A 22,584-nucleotide genomic window follows, 5' to 3' on the forward strand; every position below is an offset into this window, starting at 1 on the left:
AACAGGAGAAAATTAAAAATGATCATGAAAAAAATACAAAGTACAGTTGGACAACTAGTGACTCAGGTGTATTTCACTGCTCTACAGACTGAGCCGCTGCATCCTGACTCCGCTCTGCAGTGTTTTCTTCTTCTGAAGCCCGCGGTGCAGCTGTGTTTGTTCAGGAGAAGAACATAGTGATTGACAGTTGTCGCTCTATTTCTATGGGTTTAAGAGAAACTAGAAATTGCTAGAGAATTTGCAAGTATTCAATTTAAATTTGGCAAGCTGTTTTACGTATCTGTACATATTAAACTGCAACGTTATTGACGCGCAGGTAGAGAAGAAGCAGAGTGACTTTTTAGCCAATCAGAATGCAGAACACAATGCACGATGCAAATCCGTGAAGTAGCGAAACCGTGAAAAGTAAACCGCGTTATAGCGAGGGATCACTGTACAACTAGAAACATAACAAAAATGAAGGTCAAAGTGATTGAAATGTTGAGATCTACAGTTGGGTAAAGATTTGTAGGCCGACAACTTCAATGACCTAAAGTGACATTTTAAATAGGAACAGGTCCAAACTTTTCAAAGGTAAACAAAAAGCTTTGATAATGACATAAAGACATAGGGTGAGTTGTTATTTATGCATAAAGTTTTACTTTGTGCTACAATAGACCAGATTGTTTTTCTCTTAGTATGTTCTTGCTGAAAGTAGTGAGTGACAGCCACATTTCATCCATGGTGGTCATGGATGATGGTCACGGTCCAATGTGCACCTAAGGACCGCAGACGACAACTTGCCAAGGTTATGTTTGTGGAAGACTTTGAGAAGCTTTTGCTCAAAGAAATCTGAGCTAAAGATAAATAATAAAAGACAAATAACAGATTCAAATAAAGGTTCAAGAAAACTGCTCAAGCAACTGAGACATTTACTGGATTTATGAGGTGAGAAGCAAACAGTTACATCAAAAATAAATGTTCTCCAAAGGTCAGCTGTGAGTAGGACTAGCATGGCAGAGTTCTGAACTGTGAACAGCTTGACCTAAGCTTTTTCAGTTACACTGATAACAGCTTGCAGGATGACAAGAACACTGTTTTTAACAAAAGTACCTGTATACATAAAAAGATTATATTGAAAACAACTTCCTGATTAATGCAACAATTCTTTCTGAGGAAAGTCAATATACATTCCATTGTTGTTACTTAATGATACAATGTCTCCTTATGTTAATCGATAGGCATTTCATCTATGGTATTTGATATTATTAATACGTATGGATTTGATAAATAATCTACGACGGAGTATTAGGGCCACAAAAAAAAAAAAAAAATTACGAGATTTTAACTATTTGACAAACCTAATATTTACTGGCTTCAATGTTTGTGTAGTACAAGTGTAAATACATCTATTGATGATTAGGAGGAATTATAAGCGGTTAGTTTACATGTGTTTGTATATATGTTGTTTACTTGTTTGTTTTTTGTCTTGATTGCTTGAAATCAACCAAGTCCAATTCACCATCTTCCAGTTTCTAGCAGATCTTGTCTCTTTGGAGGTTCCAGACTCACTTACATGCTCGGTTTATAACTGCTAGATAACTCTAACAGCTACCAGAAACCGTTTTCAAAATATAACAATAATCTAAATTTATATATAAAATATATATATATATATATTTTTGGATCTGATATTTACCTTTTTTTTGTGAATTCTTGCAACCAACCAAATATTTTTATTTAGGATATTTACTTTTGTCTTATAGGGAACAAAACGGTTAATCACTGTTTTATCAAATCAGCATCAGTTAAAGCAAAGGTAAAACAAAAAACTCATTTGGGCTGAAAGTACCTTGAGTCTGGGTAGGTCCCTGTTGGCCTGCTCCACCTGAAAGCGCAGCTCCAGGTTTTCAGAGGCCAGTCGGAGGTTTTCCTTTGAAAGGTCGTGGTCTCTCTGTGACGGGGTGCCTGTACCTCGTCCTGAAGTCTAAGGCCAGGAAAGACACAAAAAAGATTCCAGTTAACCACATCTGCTTCAAAGTGCACAGAAGTCTGTCTAATTCTGGGTATCACGGAACAGCCTTAATTGCAATATGGATGCTGCATGGGGGAGACTAATGCCCACAGTTCAAGCCACTCCACCAGAGAGGACTTCAGTACAGCCTAACGCTATTACACTACTACCACTTCAGCAGGGAGACTAAAGAAGCATCTGGAGATTTCCAAGGTGTCTACTTTCCTGCTTTGGTGCTTGCTCAGCCTTTTGTCTACTGAAAGGATCCTCTCTTGGTTTGTGGAGTGCCAGGCCACACTCCACATCTGCCTCAGCTGTGTAGGATTGTTCCTGATTCTTTTCCCCTGCCAGCCTCGGTGCTCCGTCTTCCTCCCCTTCCTCTGCAGCAGTCTGTTGCTCATCACTTAGGGGCATCTTCGACCTGTTTCCAGCATCAGCATTGTCCTCTGTTTTGCTGCCATGTGGCTCACGAACAACTTTGTCAGTCTCATTCTGACACATGCCTTGGCCTGTGGTAACCTCTTGTGCAGACGACGGCCCAGCTGATGCCGGCCTCTCTGATGGATCCACAGGCTCAGGCTTGCTTTTTGTTGTTGCTGGGGGTTCTTGCTGTTCTAGAGGCACAGAAACTTCAGAGCCATCTGGACTGCCTTCTCTACTTTCTGAAGTATTTGCTCCTGCCTTCCTGTCAGCTTTCTCCACACAATCTTCACCTGCCTTTGTGCTCAGTTCTGTTTGGTCAGCTGCTGAGTTTCCTGTCACATCAGGGCTAAAATTGTCCTGCTCAGCACAGTCATCCTTTCCACCTCCAAAGATTATTTGAGTTCCAGCTTCTGCCAAGTTTGGCCTTGGCGCCCTCTGTTGGTCACGAGTGTCCACAACAGTGTCAGGGCTACTAGAGCAACTGCAGGCCTCAGAGAGCTGGGTTGCAACTTTCCCTTCACTCGAGCCATCCTCAACATCGAACGTGATGGAAGACATTTGCCTTAAAGCCTCTGAGGATGTCATCATCCCCTTTAAAGAGTCAGTCATAGGCAATTAAACCAGGAAAGGAAACAGAGAATAGAGAAAAATGTGTTAAAGTGTATGAAACACAATTTAACAGGCCAAAGCAAGCATCACACACAGACAAGAAAAGTCATACACTTTTTCCTATAGTATAATATAGTATAGTATAGTATATTCTCAAGATACAGAAGGTATTGAAAAAATAATTAAAGTCCCAATCTGATCATCTTTTGATCTATTTAATCATGATTATGCAGTTTTTAGTCAAAATCAACACACCTGTGTTATTTTCTGCAGAGCGGCAGAGGTTCATTAGAAATGTGCCTGAGTTGAGGGCGGGACCATTGGCACTGAGTGACCCCACTCCCCCTGCCCCCACCCATAACCGAGAGCTATCTGTGTACACGCCCTGCCACTAGCTTACAGCCCCTTCACAGCCCAAATCTAACTTTAGCAGTGCAACAAAAATGGGGAGAACTTTTTGGAGCTGTGCAGAAGTACAGTTCTGATCCAGATTCCAGCTCAGATGAGGAAAACAAAGACGTTCATGGATCTATTTATCTGCAGGTGGATGCATCAGAATGGAGCAGAGCAGGGAGCTTGTGGCCCACTCAGCGTGTTTTCTACGTCGTTTTTCCAACCGGCATTTTTTTTTCTGCTCCTGATTCAAAATGAGTTCAATTAAGAAATACCCAGAAAGGCGAATTTGAGCTTAATTTTCTTTAGATAGGTCCTCTACTATCAGAAAAATGTTAAACATGTTAAAACCACCAAAAACATAATTTTCATCGGGGTATTTAATCGTAAGTTTCTTTTTTGTGATCATATTTAACCACATGAATTATCTTTACATTGATTTTCATCTTATAAAACCTATTTTTCATTAACTAAAATAATGTGTATTGCTGTTGTAATACATGATAAGTAATAGAAAAGTCCCTCCTTTAGAGTTCAATTATTTATTGTGTGTAAAAATGCTCTTTTTTTCTTGTTTTTATAGTTTTATTGTAATATATATTTTTACATTAACAAAATAATTGTGCGTTTGAATGTTTAATATTATGGGTATATTTTCAAATGCAATTAGTTTGGTAATTATCATGAAAGTATTTGCAGTGACTGAATTGATATTTCTGGTGGTTTGTTGATCATCCATGGATCCATAGACCCGGATGGCAGCAGAAGAGGGGGTTCCCACATAAACAGAGGGGCAGCAGGGCCACGGTCACATTGCACCAAGTGTTGGTAAATATCAAAAGGACTGCCAGCTCCCCGATCAACAGGCTCCCTGCCCAACGTCTGGGAATGTTTAACAAGAGAACTGTGGGTCAGATTGCTCCAGTTGGGGAATTATGTAACCGTCTTAACCAGCTATACTCAAAAACACAAGCTGGAAATAATGACTACTACCCATTCATTTTTTGCTATTTATGACTAACAGAGCTTTTTATATACAGACTTGAAGCATAATACTGGAAATCCCTCCTCCTCTGTTGTGTCTTCATCTATGCTGCTCAGAGCTATGTCTACATGCACATCGTTTGGTGTAAGTTCATGCTTTTTAGCATCAATCGCTGATCCAAGATTCCCAGAGTTTCTGCTAAATATTTTGCCTGAGAATTCCTCTTGAAGTTCCTTTTTAATTAACACATTAAAACAGTGTTATGCAACTTCTGAAGGCACTTGTTTAAGATTTTCTTTTTAAAAGTTGGTCAAATGGAATTTGAAGTTTTAACAAGCCCCCATTGCAGCCAGAAGGGGTCAGTTTAACAAGCAGCAAAACTCTGTTGCTTTACATTTCAAAAACGAACGGCCTTTCCCCAAAGATCAAGCTTTACGGCACATGCATGACTGCTGAGCTAACATTTATCAATGTATGTCATGACACTAACACAGTCCTGTTTGAATCTGAGTCCCGGCAGAACCAACAGGAAGAAGAGGTTATTCTTTAGCACTTATACAGGCTTTGTGTTTACTGTTGTGCTGCATAAATGATTACATTATTCTTGTTACATTATGTGCCTTGACGTGGTTCAGAGTTGGTAAACATGTCAGGCAGTTACTGGCAGCCAGTTTGCAAGCAGGAGTTCCAGAACTTCACGAATGGCTCAGACCGTAGCAGCAATTTACAGCGATTACTCTGAAGACAGAAGTGGCTTATTTCCCTTTGGAGATTAATATTTCTTTTTGTACAAACAATTATATAAAATCTGCATGACACGGAATATTTTTACTGACAGAGACATTCCATTTATTTTTTTTAAATCCAGAGAGGTTTGAAATGATTGCAAACAGTTTTCTGCTGTAAAAGAATCTTGATTTTGTGTCACTCACGGAGGGTCGTGATGGAGACTCTTTGGTTATCTGGCTTTCTAAGGAGTGGACTCTGTCCTGCAGGATGTTGTTCCTCAGCACAAGACTCTCCATGGCGTCATCACGGGGTACAGCCTGGTGCTGTCTGTGTGTTCAAATGAAAAGAAAGAGTCCTGCTCCGTTACATAACTTCCAGTAATCCCATAATACGCCACAGCATGCTGTGAGTGATGACTTCTTTCATAACGGGTATTTGGCTACGGAGGGTTGGCCGTTTGTGATGGCAAAGCTTTGGCGTAGGCTGGCATCAGCTACATTCATGATGAGAGCTTGAGGGGACAATTACAGGATGTTTTGACTTAGGAAATTCATAATGACTCTGCCAAACATACTTGTGTAACTGAGGAAGGAGGGCTTAAGTGTGTGTGTGTGTGCGTGTGTGTGTGTGTGTGTGTGCGTGTGTGGCTGCCTCGCAGTCACTTTTAAACCGGCTTCAAACGTGGTCTTCAGGGCGTGCTTATCGTTAAAATTATTTTCTATAACAAATGTTTAATCCGTGTTTATAAAAACTAAGACTAACAGGGCAGATGTATGCACATAAAAAAGACAGTTCACATTATTTTAACTACAGTTAACATTAGATTTAATGTCGGTTAATTTTTGTAAATGTCTTGGTCCAGATCGTGCCATTGCTAACCACAAATACCACAATGGCTCCATTCATGGTTCACGTTTCTAAAAAAAGCATGTCAACAGTTCAATATATTAAGAAATCAACCTGTGCTTTGATTCAAAATGCTGTTATTTGAAAAGGTTTGCTTCTCTCACACTTTAACTCAAGAAATTTAAAAAGAAAAAACCTATTTCTATTTAAAAAAAGGGTCGAGTTTGTCTTACCAGGTGAGATTTACACAAGTAACTTAATGAGTGTATTTCTGTGTTCAGTTTGAAGAAGCAGAAGAACAGTCATTGTGGACATTGGCTGACAATAATTAGAGCTGGGGGTGTTGGATGGACAGAGTTTGATGCATTTCAAAACAGACTGAAAACAACATAAACGGCACATTTTTAATCCACCTCACTTCTCGGTTTGGGAGTTAAAAAGACGACATTTTTATATCAAACATGCTCTAAACCTCATTTAGACAATACAATTTTTAATAGAAAACGTGTGGATGTGACTCAGAGTAACCCCCACCCCCGACACCCCTACATTTATTAATCGTCACAACCAAGCTCTTTTTTCAAACGGCATTTTTCATTTGCTACTCCTGATTTGCAATGATATGAATAAAGACATACTCAGAAATTCAATTTTAAGCTTAATTTTCTTCGTATTTACCCTCCATCATGAGAAAATTGCCAACAAGAACATGTTAAAAACACCCAAACCGCGATTTTCATTAGAGTGGGTCTTTAAGCAAAGGTCAAATTCTGCAGCAGTTTTGATTCAGTAAAACCAGTTTCCTGCCTTTGCCCTCACCTCTGAGTCAAATAAAACCTGATATTGATGTGTTTTTTAAACCTTGACCAAATACTGAAGTGCAGCTGCAAACACCGCACAGGATGCTGAATGAAAGTGTCAGAATGAAAGACTTCACTGGGAGTACCTTTGTAGGATCAGGTTTGCTGAGTCAAGAAGCAAACCAGAGAATTAGAAGTGCCTGGAACATCACACACTCTACTGTCACCAAACCATTCGATATCTGAGCAGGAGGCTGGGGAGCCCACATTTGATATATCTGGACCTAAACTATTTTCTCTGTGAGATGTAGGGAAATAAGAATGCATGCTTTCTGCATGTTTAGTTCCAGAGTGAAGCGAGACAGGGTGTGATGTTTATTTAAATGAAACTGCGTTACATTCAACCTGAACAGTCCAATTCAATAATGCTGTGATTTGTGCTCAGTGAAACTCAATTCCCAAGTGAAATTCAGAAATTGCTTTGATGAAAACCATTTTGGGTCAGTAACTACAGCTAAGAGAATGGATGGAGAAGACAGAACCTCTTATGCCTCAGTCACATGGACCTCTGTGAGGGTTGACCTGGTGCTGCAGGTCTTTCAGTTGTCCGGGCGCACAGAGGGTTGTAGAGAGGTGCCGCCACATCTTAAAGGCGGCTCAGGTGGGTCTTGCAGTTCCTTTGAGGCTCATATGGCCACCTCAAGAGATGTCATGAAAATGGAATGAATGATGGTCGTGCGTGTTGTAAGTGTATGTTTAGTTAGTAAGGATAATGTCAGTTTCACTCTCTTATGAGGTATGGTTGATGCTGTCATACGATGCCACACTAGTCGTTAGTGAGGTGCACACACTGGCTCCTCTCTGACCACGCACCAATGCTGCAGGAACGGGGTGTGCAGGTGATATGCAAATGTCCGTAGGATGCCAACACACACTACACTCCGTCTAATTACCTCCTTTCTTAAGTCATTCAAGAAGCGCACATGTATCACTTGAACAGCACTAACGGCCTCCTTGTGCAGTGCACAGGTCTTTTTTTTCAGGGGTTAGTATGACCTGCCTGCGTCTTTTCTACTTCCCATGTATATTTCATGCGGGCCACCTGCGTGCCACGTATGGGGCAGTTGTGACTGAGGCCTTACACACAGTAATAGAAACTGTCTGGACAGTAGAAAGAGCTTTAGAAAAGATACATGCATACTTTATAGATGCCAGCTCTGTCTCCAGCTCGGAGTTCTTCTTCTTCAGCTCCTCCGTCTCCTTCTCCAGTTCAGTAAATCGCACCCCCACCACCTGGTCTGCAGTCACACCTCGAGCTTTCAGCTTTTTTTGCAGCGCAGCCTTCTCTTGCTCCAGTCTGCATTTGAATAAAAAAGGACATGCATGTCGGACGTTGAGGATCTGTTGTCTCAGCTAACAGGTACTCAGTGTCTATATGCCGATGATGCACACACTGACCTGGAATAAAGGTCCCTCAGAGTGCTAAGCTGCTTTGACAGGTACTCGTTTTCTTTTTCTTTCTCTTTTAGCAAAGTCTTCACCTTCTCCATTTTGGCCTGCCATTTCTTGCTCTCCTCCCACCGCACAATTTCTTCTTTATTCTGTCAAAGAGGGAAGTAATCCTGCGGATCAGCTGAACATATGTCAGCTGGTAATAAATCATTGTATAGTAGCTTTTAGCCTTGTTCTAAAAACTGTAACAAGTGCAAAGCAGTAGGTGTGTAGGTGTGTTGGATGTCTCCAGGCATTTTTTTCCAATTCTGGTTCAAGAATGTAAAGCAGCACAAAGGCAAAAGCAAAAGTCTAAATGAAATACAGATGGAGGATGTGGTATCTATTAAATACACTGGCTCAAGTCAAGTCAAGCCCACCTCTGGTCTCTGCTGCAAAACAGCTGTTTTAGCCATACAAAGATAGCTCCATAAATTAAATAACAGCTAATAAAAATCTGTTTGCTAATTTCCCACCAAAAACCCCACGTTGCTTTCCCTTAAATGAACCTCTGACGCCTCTGCAGAAATGGACCACACAAGGCAATCATAACAGAAAAACATAACGCTTTTCTCCTGTGGTTGTGCCACTGCAAAAAAGAAAGGACGCCCATAAAAACAAGAAAACAGCAAACTGGTGTTCGAACCTTTCCGTGATTCTCCTTAAGTTCCGAACTTTTCTGCAGCTCAGCCTCCAGCCTCCTGATCTTGTTCTGTAGATTCTCGACGCCCTGCACGCTCTCATCTGGCTCTGCTCGATTCTGCAAAACGAAGCCAGACAGCCAAGATTGTTGGCATGGCACCACATCTCTCTGAGGCAGGTACAGTGAAGACAGACAGCAGTCTTTTAATAGCATTTCCTGGGAAAAGGAAGACTGCACTGATTTGAAGGTATGTGATGGGGTGATAGAGTCATGAGAAACTTTGAAAAAAGGAATTTCTTTGTGGATATGCAAAAATATCTAAATAACTGAATCAGCCCAGAAACTTTCTGGAATTCATCTTAAATCTTTAAGAGAATGCGATTAGTAGATTCCATTAATGATCCATATCTGAGGTTTTATTTTCTTATCTACGCTGCAGAAGTCTAACAAGGTTTCCATGTCGCGCATCTCAATCTTGATCATATTTCAAGACAGGAATGTGGCGTTTGAGTAAGAGGATCCCAATCTCTCTCCCACATGATGTTTTGGTGATGTGTCATGTGGCTGCAGTAGAACGCGTCGCCCTGCGCCTCTGGTTTTACAAGTAAAAGGGAGTATAATGTGCTGCAGGTCAAACAAAGCAGAGTGCTTCTTCACTCATCAGTCCGGATCAGATACAGACCTGCAAGGCACTTGTTAGCCTCTTCACTTGCTGCTTCAGCTGCAGGGTCTCCTGCTCTTGCTCGTCCTTGTCAGCCTGCAGTCTCTTCTGGATTTTCTGACTTCTCTGGTAGTCTTGGTTCAGCCTGTCCACTTCCTCTTTCAGGATGTGTTCCCGGCCTCTGGCTGCTCTCACAGACTCCTTAGCAGTGAGCAGTTCTTCACTGAGCTCCTGCACCCGTGCCTTTCAAACAGACGGGAAAGGGAGATGTCGTTTTAAAACTACACAGAGGATAACATGAGACAAAACAAAGAAAAGAAAAAAACAAAACAAAGGAAAATGGTGACCTCTTCCCAAGGTCAAAGGCTAACATGACTTTGATTGGAGAGGTCGACTTAACCTTGCGACGTCTGTGTGAATTTTTGTTTAGAGTGCTGGAACTAATGGCCCCCACCCCTCCCTTATAGTGGGGACATGTGAATATCGCCAAATTTCACACTTTGCCACAAAATGGCAGCTATCCCATAATAGTTTAGAAACTTCCTTTGGATATCCTAACATGACTCCTTTGGTTCCGTTAGTGGATTTTTAAATACTTTGTTTTGAGCCCCATAAGACATTTTGGCCCCATTCATATTTTTATTCCCACTTTTTAATGTCATCCTATTTTATAATGCCCAAAATTCATTTTCATCAGGAACTAAGCGCATGTAAATTTTGTTGAATTTTGAGAATGTGGACATTTTTGCTCAAAGGCACAGTCAGAAAGAAAAACAATATGATTTTTGCAACCCAGGACTTCTGCAGGCCATTAATATCAACAAACAGCAACATAAGCATCAACGCCTTTCTATGCAGTGGTCCGCTGGAGTGGTGGAATTACAGACAGGGACAAGAAGAAACTGGACAAGCTGGTCAAGAGAGCTAGCTCTGTCCTGGGCTGTCCCCTGCAGTCAGTGGACTCTGTAGGTGAGAGGAGGATGCTGACCAAGCTGTCCAGCAACCGGAACAACCCCTCAGCCCCTCTGTATGAGACGGTGAGGACCATGAGCAGCTCGTTCAGCCGCAGAATGCTGCGCCCTCAGTGAGCTCGCTCTCTTGCTCCCCCCCCCTTTCAGTTGGAAGAAAACGACATTGAGCATTTACCACTGTGGAGGATATCATTTTTCTATCAAATCAGCATTGGTTTTAGCATCGAATGTCTTGTAACAAGATACAAACTGCATTATTCCTGACAAGTAGCCAGCCCTGCCAGGAACATCCGTGCTAAAAGACCCACGCTGGTCTTATGCACATGGTGGTTTACCTGTAGTATTTTACTCATGATAAAGGACATGTAAGAATTTAACAAATTTGTATTTTTTTCATATTTTTTTCTCATTTTGGCTAAAAATTGCATAATCACAATAAAAAGACTACTTGGAACGTTTTTAACAATAGATCAAAAAGTGATTGGAGTTGTTTTTATTTTACAAAAAAAGAAAACGGCAGTACGACAAAAGAATACAAAGCCTGTAGACATAAAACAGACATAAAAAAACGTCACATTATTGCTCTCATGACAGAGGTATCTTATTAGCTCCATCTAAATGAGTGCATTGATATACATAAGCTGGGAGCAGATCACATAACATCAGAGAGCATCAGAGGCCATGTGAAAATACATTTAAATCTATTTGATTTATTTTTTCTCGACCTGGCAATGAACGAAGCAGATGGTGATTAAAGAGAGAAATACGTGCCCGCTGTGATGATCCAGATGCCAACATGCTGTTGGTGAAGGAATGCAGATTTGCTGTGCCTTCACTCACATCACCTTACAGCTGCCTAGCATTCATTAAAAGGCTGTTTCTGCTGTGACTGTAAATCAGAGCTGTTGTTAAGTATGGAATCTGAACTATCATCCCTTCTAGGGATTCCAGGATCACAGCCTTCTCACCACTTTGACACTGGCCATCAACCCAAACGTTTCTATAGACCACACGTGCTGTGAAATGAAACACACCCACGGAGCAGTCTCTTTCCTTCTTTCAGCAAATGTGGCCTACTGAGGCGGTTCAATCAAACAACACTGCTGTTTGTGTGGCCAAAAGAATCTGACAAAGCTTCATCGGGTATCAGTGTTAAGTGAAAACCACACGGGCTGCTGTGACCCTGTTCCTCACCTTCAGGTCTTTGGTGTGTCTGTCAATCAGCATCTGAACATTGAGACTCTCCTCTTTCTGCGCAGCACTAGCTATCACTTGCTGCTCAGCAGCCAACGTCATCTCTGCCCGCAGCTCCAGCAGAGCCTTGCTGAGAGCCTGGAAAAAAACACACGGATGGAAGAGATGCTGCCAGTGAAAGATATGATTCATTTAATGGTCGCACCTCATTTTACAGTCAATACATCATCTGGGAGTTCCACAGGGACTGCTTCCTGGCTCCCACACATTTGCGATTAACATTATGTTTGCACAAAACTGGAAAATATCCAAAAAACTCTAACATGCACAAGGAAAATGTGCTAGAGCAGGTTTTGAAGGGAATGTTAGTGTAAACAGGGTCAACCTGCCAGCTGATCAGACGTGACATGCATACGTCCAGCTATTTGTTCTGGGAGGAAAAAAACATTGAAATTTGACTTGAACAATCAGAAGACAGAAAATAAAAACCTTGAGCTGTTTCTCCTTCTGGGTGAGTTGTGCCTTCAGTCGTTCCACAAGGTTTTTCATGGTATTGCTGGGGGAACGGGCGTTGGCCTCCTTTTGTGCTTCCAGCTCTGTACGGAGGTTGTTCATCACCTTCTCCATCTGAGCCATCTGGCTCTGTTGATCCTGAGTCTGATCAGTCAGAGCTTTCATCTGGGCAGTATAATGTTCCTCCAGTCTGCAACAAATCCCCTTTTGTTAGCTTCATTGCAGCCTGGTAATACTAAGCAACGATTACTTTAGCTGTCCGCTACACATCATTCTTTTATTTAAAGTCAAGCCTCAGACCAGATTTACAAGGATCTGTTTACCAAGTATAAATGAGCTTCCTAATGGTTAAGTAAATAAAGGTAAAGATTTGGAACTCAATTCAGTTTGAGATGTACTTTCAGACAGTTCATTGTTTTATTTCTTTAGCTAGATTGTGAAGGTAAAATGGCATTTCTTCACTTTGAGACATATAAAGGAGATTATTTAGGTGTTGCATGTGTCCTTATTGCATTTGGGGGCATTTAAAAACATATGCTACCAAAGCATTTAGATGCACTTTCTTTAAAAAAAAAAAAGTCGTATTTATGCAGCATTATTGAGTCCTGCTACTTGGCATTTGCAATGTTTAAGACTCTGTTCCTTTCTGCCTCAAGTGTTTGTGTCCTACATCCCAGCGTACTACTGAAGTTCTGCAAACCATCTTTAATCGGATTTCCTTTTATCCCTTTTGGAAACTAATTTACTTTTCCGTAAGCAAGCTGCCAAGAAGCGCCTTGCACTTGGCTTCTGCACCATAGCTGTGACGCTTGCAGCACGTTGGAAAGCAAACCCAATCTGGGACACGATGCTGTCTGCTTGAGCCTGCTAAGAAGGGGGGAAAAAAGCTAAATATTCAACCGTTGAATCATAACACACATGTTAAGAGGGCAGCTTGGCTGAATCAACTTGAGGCTCATCGAGCACAAAATGCAAAGCCATGTTCTGGCACTAACATCTGCACTGCTTCAGTTAGCATCCAGTTTTCATAGTTAGATGTCCTTAAAATTTGATGACTCATACAAATTTTAAATCTATATGGATTCTTCTTGTTTAAGTTATTTTTCAAAAACACAAAGAAGCAGCTAGAGAAATTGCATTTGCCCCCTTTTTTTGCCATTATTACACCACTATGCCCATCTGCATTTTAAATCAAAGAGTTGTATCACATTCATCTTAAAGAAGAAAGTTATTTAATACGTTTAATAAGATTTATAGTTATTTTAAATCCATAGCTGTCCAACATTTTAAAATTACTTTCAGCAAATGTCAGAAAAAAAGGATTTTGGTCCATCTTTCTTGCCCTGCATAGTTTAAACGCTGAGCGGCGTAGAGGCATCATGAATCAAATGAATGACATGAATCACAAAGATGAATCCAAAACCTTTATCATCAGTGAGCATGAGTGAGAAAACTGTAAAACATGTTTATGCTTTGGACTGTTGCATGTTCTCAGCTCTGAACAAACCTGTTCATTTTGTCAGAATTATTTTTGAATAATAAACGGAGGTTTTTAATGCCTTCTGGGTTTTAGCAACAACAAAAGGTGTAGAGGTAGCAGGCCTCATCCTCTTGCCCCCCTATAAACTCACAAATGCTGTGCTGTTTTGCATTATATCAGCCCCCTTAATGAGGAGCCAAAACTCTGATAATATGGTAACAATCCATTCTATCCTTTTTTTTGTTAAATACTATTTTGAATATTCTGCTGTGTTCAACACTGGTTGTGAGATGTTACACTCCCTTAAACTTTATCTGCGTGGGGATTTCTGCTGGGAGAGGTCAGGTTAGCTCAGATGTGTGGCATTTAATGGGAAAATATTGAAAACTCCTCCTTGTTTCTGCAGTTGGTGCACATCAGATATGAAAGGCAGTCAACATGTCAAACATGACTTCATGTGGGACTTTTGAACCCAGAAAGGTAAAGCAGCTGAACCACCTCACAGCAGTTCCCCCTGCAATGCAAAAACTCTCTTTACAAGAGTTTCATCCATTTGAAAGAACTTTAGGACAGGCTACAATTTCAATGTAATTCTTTAAATCTCTATGTTCAGAAACCAAATTAAACATTTCTGCTTTAATATGGACATTTGCAGTAAAACATGATAAAAAGAACAAATAAACAGTAGAAGGAATCTACTGACTTTGCTGTGTCATCCTTGTGTTTCCTAGCTTGTGTCTCCATGGTGATTCTTTGTTTCTCCAGCTCAGAAGACGCCTTTTTCAGCTTCTCTGTGATGGAGCCCAGAGAAATTTCCTGTTCCGTCACAGTCTGCTCCAACTCAGCCAGCCGCTCCAGGTGCTGAGAGGTCGGCAGCCTGATGGTCGGCTTCTTCATCAACTCCTGAACAAAGACAAAGAGAAGCAGTCCCCTGACTTTTCTGATTTCAGACTTGTATTTGGAAAATGGGATGTCAGTCACCATGGCTGTCTGTTTGAAACGATCCAGGGAGGCGTCTGTATTTAGGTCCAACTTCTGATGCAACATCCTCAACTCGTCCTGATGTCTTTTTATCATTTCGTCCTGATCCTGGTTTCCACATGAGTAAGGAACAGAGAGACGATGAGAAGTGAATTCAAAAATAAAACGGAAACAGCTCAGCTGAGGAAATTTAAAAAAAAATCCAGAATTATGTCTGAGTCCCACTCTGTTCCCAGTGGTTTTTAAAATAGGATTAGGCCGTTTTTACCCCCCAAAAAACGTTGTTTTTGAAACATAGTTTCTGCAGAGTGACAATAGTTCATCAGAAAAGCGTCTGAGTTGTGGGCATGACTGTTAGAGCAGAGTAACCCCGCCCCCCGTTCCTGTTACTGAGATGCTTATGCAATCTTCTGCTAGCAAATCAATTCTGAGCTTAATTTTCTTAACAACTTTCCTTTATCATCACAAAAGTGCCACGAGAACACGTCAAAAACACCTATACCACGATTTTTATTGGAGTTGGTCTTTAAATTCAATGAACTGATGAACTACAAATGCTTTTAACACACCGGCCTGAAGTGGTGTATTTCAGACCAGAAACAAGATCTAAAATGAGAGTGAAAAGGAGAATTAAAAGGGAAAAAAATGTAAAGCTTTTTTTTTATAGATACTCTTAAATAGGTTTTATGAAAACAGATTGAAAAGGAACAGACTTCTTTTAAAAATAATGTAATCACTTGATAATCTCTGTTCTCCCGTAGCTTTAATGCTCATTCTGAAAGGGGAGTGTAACCATGACTCAGCAAAAACGATTAAAAAAAAAGTTAATCTTTTGAGAAAAGTGGGATTAAGGAAAATGTGTAAAAATGCTTTTTAATGAACGATTGGAATAGATTTCAGGGTTTTTCCTCACAAAGAAAATGTTCTAAGAATCATTCAAGACATCTGGAGGGAAAATTAAAGGCAAAACCATCACCTTTTGTTTTGGTGGAAACTCTGTGTTCCAGACCAAGGATTAAAAATATCCACCATGTATGCCCTTAACACTCAAACAGTCAGAGAGTGGGATGATGTAGGCTTCTACGTCATGATAACTTACACTTGTGAAATGGCAGAACTGATGCATAACAGTGGGCTAGACTTTTCTGGAAATGCTGTGATTCCAAACACACCTGGGTGAAGGGGGAGCCGGCTCCTGCCAGACAGGCCTTCATGTGGGTTTGCTCTTGTCTCAATCAAGGATGTATGGCTATGTTTAAGTAGAAATATTCCTCCAGTACTGGTGCAGACAGTTTACATGTTTTGGAATTCCTTGTAACTTTTTATAGGTGTTATAAAGAAAACATTGTAAAAGCAAATGTAGCATAGAATGATGAATATTAAATGCATTGAATTAGCAAAATAAAAACATTAACTAACTTGAGTTTTCTCCATCTGCTGTCACATAAACCCAAAGGAGGTAAAAATAAAACCCCTCATTTTTCCCTTAAAGTCCCAAAATCCTGTTTTTTGAGTTTCTGACATGTATGTGTGGCATTTTTCTTCTGAAAGAGAACAAATGTAATATTAAGTCATTTCATTTTTGCATTTCTGAGTATTTCTCCTTTTAAATTGCTGTCAATCAAACTATCGCAAAGATGCTTGATTTGAATTAATGAGCTTTTTTGATGTCACAACGGCCCAGGAGTGCTTGCAAATTGCACAAGCTCCCCGATCTGCCCTGTCCAGCGTGCAGAAGCTCAGGTGTGGCAGTAGAAAAGATTGGCACATTGCTGCGTTCCCTGCATGTATTTTAAGTGCATCCAAGGCTGGATTTTCTTGTTGGCTGCATGTATTTAAAATTAAACTTAAAGTTAAGGTCCCAACAGTTGTCCCGCTCCTGGGTGTGTGAAAAGTGTTTGGATCCATCCCCTGGAGGAGCGGTCAGCTGCAGAAACAGCTGCGCTCAGGAACCATTAACCCTTAATCCTAAACTCAACCCTTCCTTTGGGTCCGAGTGTATTTGGAAAACTACATGTAAATAGTCCCTTTCTTTCTGGTATTTCATTTTATTTGCTGTGTAAGGTAATTCAACAATCTGCATGAGCTAGCATCAAATCAGTTCTGAGCCACAGCCAGTGCTGCTTGTTGCTGCAATGTAGCCTAAATTATAATGTCATTCAAAGCATTTTTCATGATCTCATCAAACTTCTTTTTAGTCTGGTTCACACATTCATTTTGTCCTCCCACATATTGTTCATAAAGTGTTGATTTGGAATCAAAAAGATGTCGCTTTTCGCCGTTTCTTTATTGCAAAAGAAAAACTTTGAATAATTCCCTTTTTTTCATTGTCATAGGGGGACTTTAAGGTTATTTCAGATCTCTTGTTTCATCTTAAGTCGTCGTACCTGTCTGGCTTTAGCCAACTGGTGCTGGTACTTCCTGAGCAAGTCTTCCTTCTTGTCCAGTCGTCCCTGCAGGTCTGTGATGGTCTGTTGGGCCACTATGAAAGCAGGCTGGGTCTCTGACTGACCCTCTTCCTTTCTGGTAAGGTCTGCCGGCAGGCGGCCTCTGTCGGCAGTGGCTAGGAGCCCAAGACGCAGCTCATTGATGACTTTATCCCTGGATAAGATGTTCTGCTCTGCAGTCCGCAGAGCTGCTACCTTTTCCTTCAACTTCTAAACATCAAAATATAGTTGAGTTTAGAAACCTGAATTGCAGAAAAAAATGACATGTTTCAGAAAGAAGAGTAAATACTGTGCCTCATTTAATCTTTTGCAAGTGGCCTGAGTGTCCGAGATGATCCGCTTATCATTTTTTAGTTGTTTCAGAGCAAACTCCAGCTGATGGGACAGAGATAAAGATGGGTCTGGAAAGAGACTTGAACCTTCTTCATTCTGAAAAACAAATTCAGATTGCAGCCATTAGCAGAGGCGCTGTAAGATGACTGATGGAATAAAAGCTCCAAGTTCAGTTTCTCTTGACACAAAAAATGTTTAGCCCTGTGTTTTATTAACCAGTACACTTGTGTGCTGTCAGGAAATTCTAGCTAGTTGTTCTAAGAAACATTTACCATTATCAGTCCACCAGATCTCTGTTCATCTAAACATATCCAATCCAGTTTCACACTGAGATTTTAGGGATATGAATGATCATAAAATACTTTTTTCTCTGGTTTATTTGATTCTTATTCAAGACACTTTAATGTGTATTGACAATACAGACTACAGTGTTCCCCTATTAGGGCTGGGTTGATAAAATCGAATAATCAATCTTAATCAATCCAAGCTTAATAAATCAATAATCGATCTATAAAGGTAGACATTGATCTTTTATGCTTTTCCTTTCCAGGTGATCTAACACGCGACAGCAGTAAAGCCAAAGCCCACTACCATGATGACTTCACATAATGGAATTTCCTATAGGACGGCTAATGCTAACGCTCGATTGACCTAAACATACATTGCTGTCTAAACAAACAGCTTTATATGCTCACAGGCATGAATTTTCCAAACTCCTTTATGGAAACATATTCTTTAAATGAAACACTTGTGGTGGAAAGCACAGTTTTTTGCTCAAGCTTCACCTAGTGGCCAAACTGAAATGCCCTCCAGGAGAGGCAGAACATTTATTTTTGTGATTTAAGGAGTTTAGAACCTTTACAATGTTAATGATCCGCACATTTTTGTTGGAGCTTCTCCTTTTGAGAAACCATGTAACACTGTATGTTGTCAACAATCTCATTGGTTCACTACACACTTTATACACTTTTCTCAGACAGACATGAACATTTTCACACTTTTCTCTCTTGTTTTAACTCTCAGAGTTCAAACCTTTTCAGAAAAAAGTCTAGTAATACAGAAGGTAAAAGAAGATTTAATTGTGATGAAGATTTATTTAACTCTGGCGACCTGAACCCATTCTGTACAAGGAACAGCTGCGAGACCACAAAAAATGAAGCGTGATACAGCCACGGAGAGCTTCTGTATTGCAGCACTGGATTTATTTATTTTGTACCAATATTGCTCTATGGCGTCCCTTGTGATTTTTAATCAAGTGATATTAACGTGAACTCAAGCTCCAAAAAGGTGAAAAACCACTGATTTAACCAGCTGTAAGCGATGCTTTACCTCAACACTGCCGACGATCTCACTCTGGTGCTTCTCGTAGTCCTCCAGTTGGCGCTCCAACTCCACTTCCCGTTGGTCTCTTGCAAGCTGTTGCTCTTCGTTAAGCTTAATGTCGAAAAGTAAATTACTGTTAAAAAGCCTCCTTCTAAAACTGTTAACACAATTTAACTCCACATAAGTGCAATAATTCTTCTTCTGAAAAGGTTGGGACGCTGCAATATTCCTATTTATTTGTATTTTATACTTTGTACTTTTTTAAATCTAATTTTGTTCTCTTCTTAAATTTTGTCTTGCTCTATATTCACCCTGACCTGAGAGATGCCAAAGAAAAATTCAAATGTACTGTATGTGCAAACGGCAATTAACCTTGAACCTTGAACCTTTGTAATGAAATAAAGCCAAAGTATTCTATATATTAACAAAGTAGGTTTTAGCCAGTTTAAAAATGTCTGGAGATTTTTATTTTCTCACTGTTTGCAGCTGAACAATTTCCTCTTCCAGTGAGCGGATGGTTTGGTCCTGCTCTCCCACAAGGTTCTTCAGGTACCTGATCTCCTCTTTCTGGAATACCAGCTCCCTTCCTTTTCTCAGTTCCTGCAGTCGAGCCTCCTCCATCCTTTTGTGCCACTCAGTTACCTGTGTAAATAGCATACTTGTGTATAGAGTGAGCATAAGATAGGTCAATAGGCTCATATGTTTCTTCTACAAACCTTCTGTGCTCCTTTTGCATCCTTCAGAGTTGACATGAGCCCTTGTAGGCCTTGCAGTCTCAGTTCCAGTTCCTCGGCTCTTCCCTGGACCCTCCGCTTCTCCTCCTCAGCTTTCTTCATCTCCTCCTGGGCCTTCACTCTGTCCTCGTGGAGTCGCAGCATGGCTACAGAAAACTTCTCCTGCTGAGGAAGTGGCAGCGCTCCAGCAAACTGCCTTCGTAGTGACTGGATGGTCTGCCTCAGATGCCTCGAGCGATTCTTGGCCTCTTGGCGGGCGAGGAAAAGCGAGCGCTCGGCGGCGTCCAGACGCTGCTCAGCTCTTAGGATGTGGGCCTCCAGCTGATGGATGCGAGTTGTGGAGGAATCCAGTTTTTCCAGAGCTGCCGACTCACTGAGCTGCAGAGCAACAATGTGCTGGTGGAGCTTTGCGATCAGAGCCTTCTCATCTGACTGTGACTGAGAAGATATTGTAGTTTAATAACCACAATTCAAACAGTATTCTTTTGTCTGCTCCTGATTCTAAACGATTTTAATAAGGAAATACTAAGAAATGCAATTTTAAGCTTAATTTTCTTGATATATATCCTCAATCAACAGAAAAAAATGCCAAAAGAACATGTTAAAGACACCATTTTCATCTTTAACAGATGTGGTTTCTATAGATCATTTGGTGTAGTAGAGCCCCAAGCAAAAAAACCACTTCACGTACCTGATAATCTAGTATTTGTGTCTTCAAAGCTTCTACTTCTTTATCTTTAGACCTGTGTCTGGCCTGTAAAGCAGCAACCTGAGTCAAAGCAACTTCTGACACCTCCTGAAGCCTGTCAAAAAGAATAAGATATGTTGAGTGCAACTTAAGCAATAACAGAAAACAATAGGTGTCTTTGATCGAATGATTTACAGACACAGGGGATTGTGTTGATCCAAAAGCACAGAAAAGCTCATTTTACTTTGAGAACATGGATCTATAATCAGTACTTCAGCACTAAGATCAGATTTTCACTTTTTACAAACAGGGAAAGAAATATGCTGAGAGGCTGTTATGTTCACGATTCCAAAACAAATGTTGATTATAGCCCAAGAAAAACTCTCCAGCTTCTCCCATCAAAACCACAGCCAGGAGAACTTATCTAAAAAACCAGACTCAACAAACAACTCTAACTTTTAAAATTTATCACCAGATTAATGGCTGGAATGCTTACGTAGTTTTCAACACAGCTTGTTTTTCGTGATAAGAGCATATTGATAGATTTAATACCGAGATACTCGGACATACTTTGAAACTTCAGTCCGGAGCTCCACCTCAGCCTTTTCCAGCTCTGCGATCCTGGCCCTGTCAGCATCGCTCACAGCTTTGCCGATGCTTTGCGCCAACTCATCTCTTAGCTCTCGCTCAGTCTTTTGGGCCTCAGCATTCATCTTGGTCAACTAAACAAAAAAAAGCAAAGAAAGGATTTGATAAAAGCCATTGTAGAATCAAGCTCTATCTAAGAAAACATCAAGAGCAAACAGAGAAACAACAGTCCAGTTTCTAAGCTTTGTTAAGCTATGTACAAAATCGCCCTTGGATGTGCACTCAAGCAGTCACTTCCGATGAAAAGTCTGTGTAAAGTCAAACTGTGTTTAAAACCCTCGTGCATATCGTGTAGGCATAGCTACATGTTTCTACGACTGTGTTTGGGCTCCATGTGCTAAACGTGTGGCCATTGAACACATGTTGAACTTTGACAAATCAGGGACTCAGACTTGGTAGTGACGTATGGATGATGTCTCCTTGAATTTTTGGAAGTGCCAACCGTTTGGAAATTGATCATGGAGAAAATGGTAAGTGGCGTAAGCTTAAGTAGCGCTTTTCTACCTTCTTAGGCAGCCCAAAGCACTGCACAGCCTCAGATCCATTCACTCACTCACACACCGGCAGCGGCTTCACTACACTGGCACCAGCTATTAACCCCCAGGAGCAACGTGGGGTTCAGTGTCTTGCCCAAGGACACTTTGACAAATGGGTTGGCACGGCAGGAACTGACACTGTAATCTTCCGGTCATAGTTTGGCAGCTCTGGCTCTGCACCGCGGCCTACAAATGAATGATTGCATTTATGCCGGGCTGGAATTACATGACACCAAGTCTTTCATAAATTGGAATAGAGCTGTGAATAAAAAAGCATGGAGAAAGACATGCGAAATTTACACTGTTTGGATAATTCACATTGAGCTTCTTCCAATTGTACATGGCAGACATGTGCTGGTAAACAGAAAAACAAGAAATAAAGGAAGAAGCCCCTCCCTGAGCACGTTTCAGAACTCTCATTTAGCGCATTCTTGAACATGCATCATGTGCCCTGTGTCTGTTAGAGTCACAAACCAACATGTTGACATAGAAATCTGATCCCATAGGTTCTGGATGATGCATAATAACAACACTGAAATTATTTTACAAACAAAGATGGATATTTTTGGCTACAATGCAAGAATTTAGCTCCCTAAACATTTTTACGTCTCCTTTTTAAGTTTCCTACCTTGGCAAATTTGGACTCCAGCTCCAAGTTGCGCTCCTCCACGTGCTTCAGGGAGTTCCTCACATGCTCGTACATTTTGTGGGCATGCTCGGCTCTCTGCCTCTCATTCAGCTCCTTCATCTCTAAAGTGGTGATCCTTCTCGCAGCAGAGACCATTTCATTGTTGATTGTTGCCTTGCCTTCTTTATCTAGGCCTGTTTCTGCACCTGGAGACAGTGAAATGAAAACAAACACCATGTGCAGGCCAGAATCCATAAATCCCCATTTGTTCGATTTTGTGTTGTAAAATGTCAAAGCCATTAAACTTGTTTAGTAATTTAATCTGATTCAGATGTGACTGTTGTACCCTGCAGAACTCATTGCTTTTCTTAAAGTATAATTTAATAAAATCCTCTTTAAATATGATGACTTCTTACGGTTTGCCCTTAACTCAGAGACAGGACTGTCATATCAATACTCACCACAACACAAATCTTAAAATGGGTCACTAGAAAGCCAAATTGACTTGAGCTATCTGGATTATCATTTACTGTGA

General features: G+C 40.7%; 1 protein-coding gene across 17 annotated transcripts in view; it reads right to left on the bottom strand.

Moving 5' to 3' along the window:
* cep290 (centrosomal protein 290) overlaps positions 1–22,584 on the bottom strand; it is a 61,754-nt gene that overhangs the window by 8,461 nt on the left and 30,709 nt on the right. For 14 of the 17 annotated variants that reach the window (XM_078949233.1, XM_078949232.1, XM_078949229.1 and 11 more), the window contains 17 exons: positions 22,050–22,255; positions 20,808–20,959; positions 20,241–20,352; positions 19,532–19,987; positions 19,293–19,457; positions 18,822–18,926; positions 17,454–17,588; positions 17,100–17,369; positions 14,435–14,820; positions 12,228–12,441; positions 11,739–11,876; positions 9,595–9,816; positions 8,916–9,029; positions 8,237–8,379; positions 7,980–8,135; positions 5,336–5,459; positions 1,832–1,966 (listed from right to left, as the gene is read on the bottom strand). In XM_078949233.1, coding sequence (XP_078805359.1) covers positions 1,832–1,966; positions 5,336–5,459; positions 7,980–8,135; positions 8,237–8,379; positions 8,916–9,029; positions 9,595–9,816; positions 11,739–11,876; positions 12,228–12,441; positions 14,435–14,820; positions 17,100–17,369; positions 17,454–17,588; positions 18,822–18,926; positions 19,293–19,457; positions 19,532–19,987; positions 20,241–20,352; positions 20,808–20,959; positions 22,050–22,255 — 3,233 coding nt within the window. Of the gene's footprint in view, positions 1–1,831; positions 3,008–5,335; positions 5,460–7,979; positions 8,136–8,236; positions 8,380–8,915; positions 9,030–9,594; positions 9,817–11,738; positions 11,877–12,227; positions 12,442–14,434; positions 14,821–17,099; positions 17,370–17,453; positions 17,589–18,821; positions 18,927–19,292; positions 19,458–19,531; positions 19,988–20,240; positions 20,353–20,807; positions 20,960–22,049; positions 22,256–22,584 lie in introns of all 17 variants that reach the window. The other 3 variants (XM_078949235.1, XM_078949234.1, XR_013656563.1) reach the window with 2 other exon arrangements.

The sequence above is a fragment of the Oryzias latipes genome, chromosome 6 (assembly GCF_053564925.1).
Source record: "Oryzias latipes strain Hd-rR chromosome 6, Olatipes_Hd-rR_3.1".
NCBI lineage: Eukaryota > Metazoa > Chordata > Actinopteri > Beloniformes > Adrianichthyidae > Oryzias > Oryzias latipes.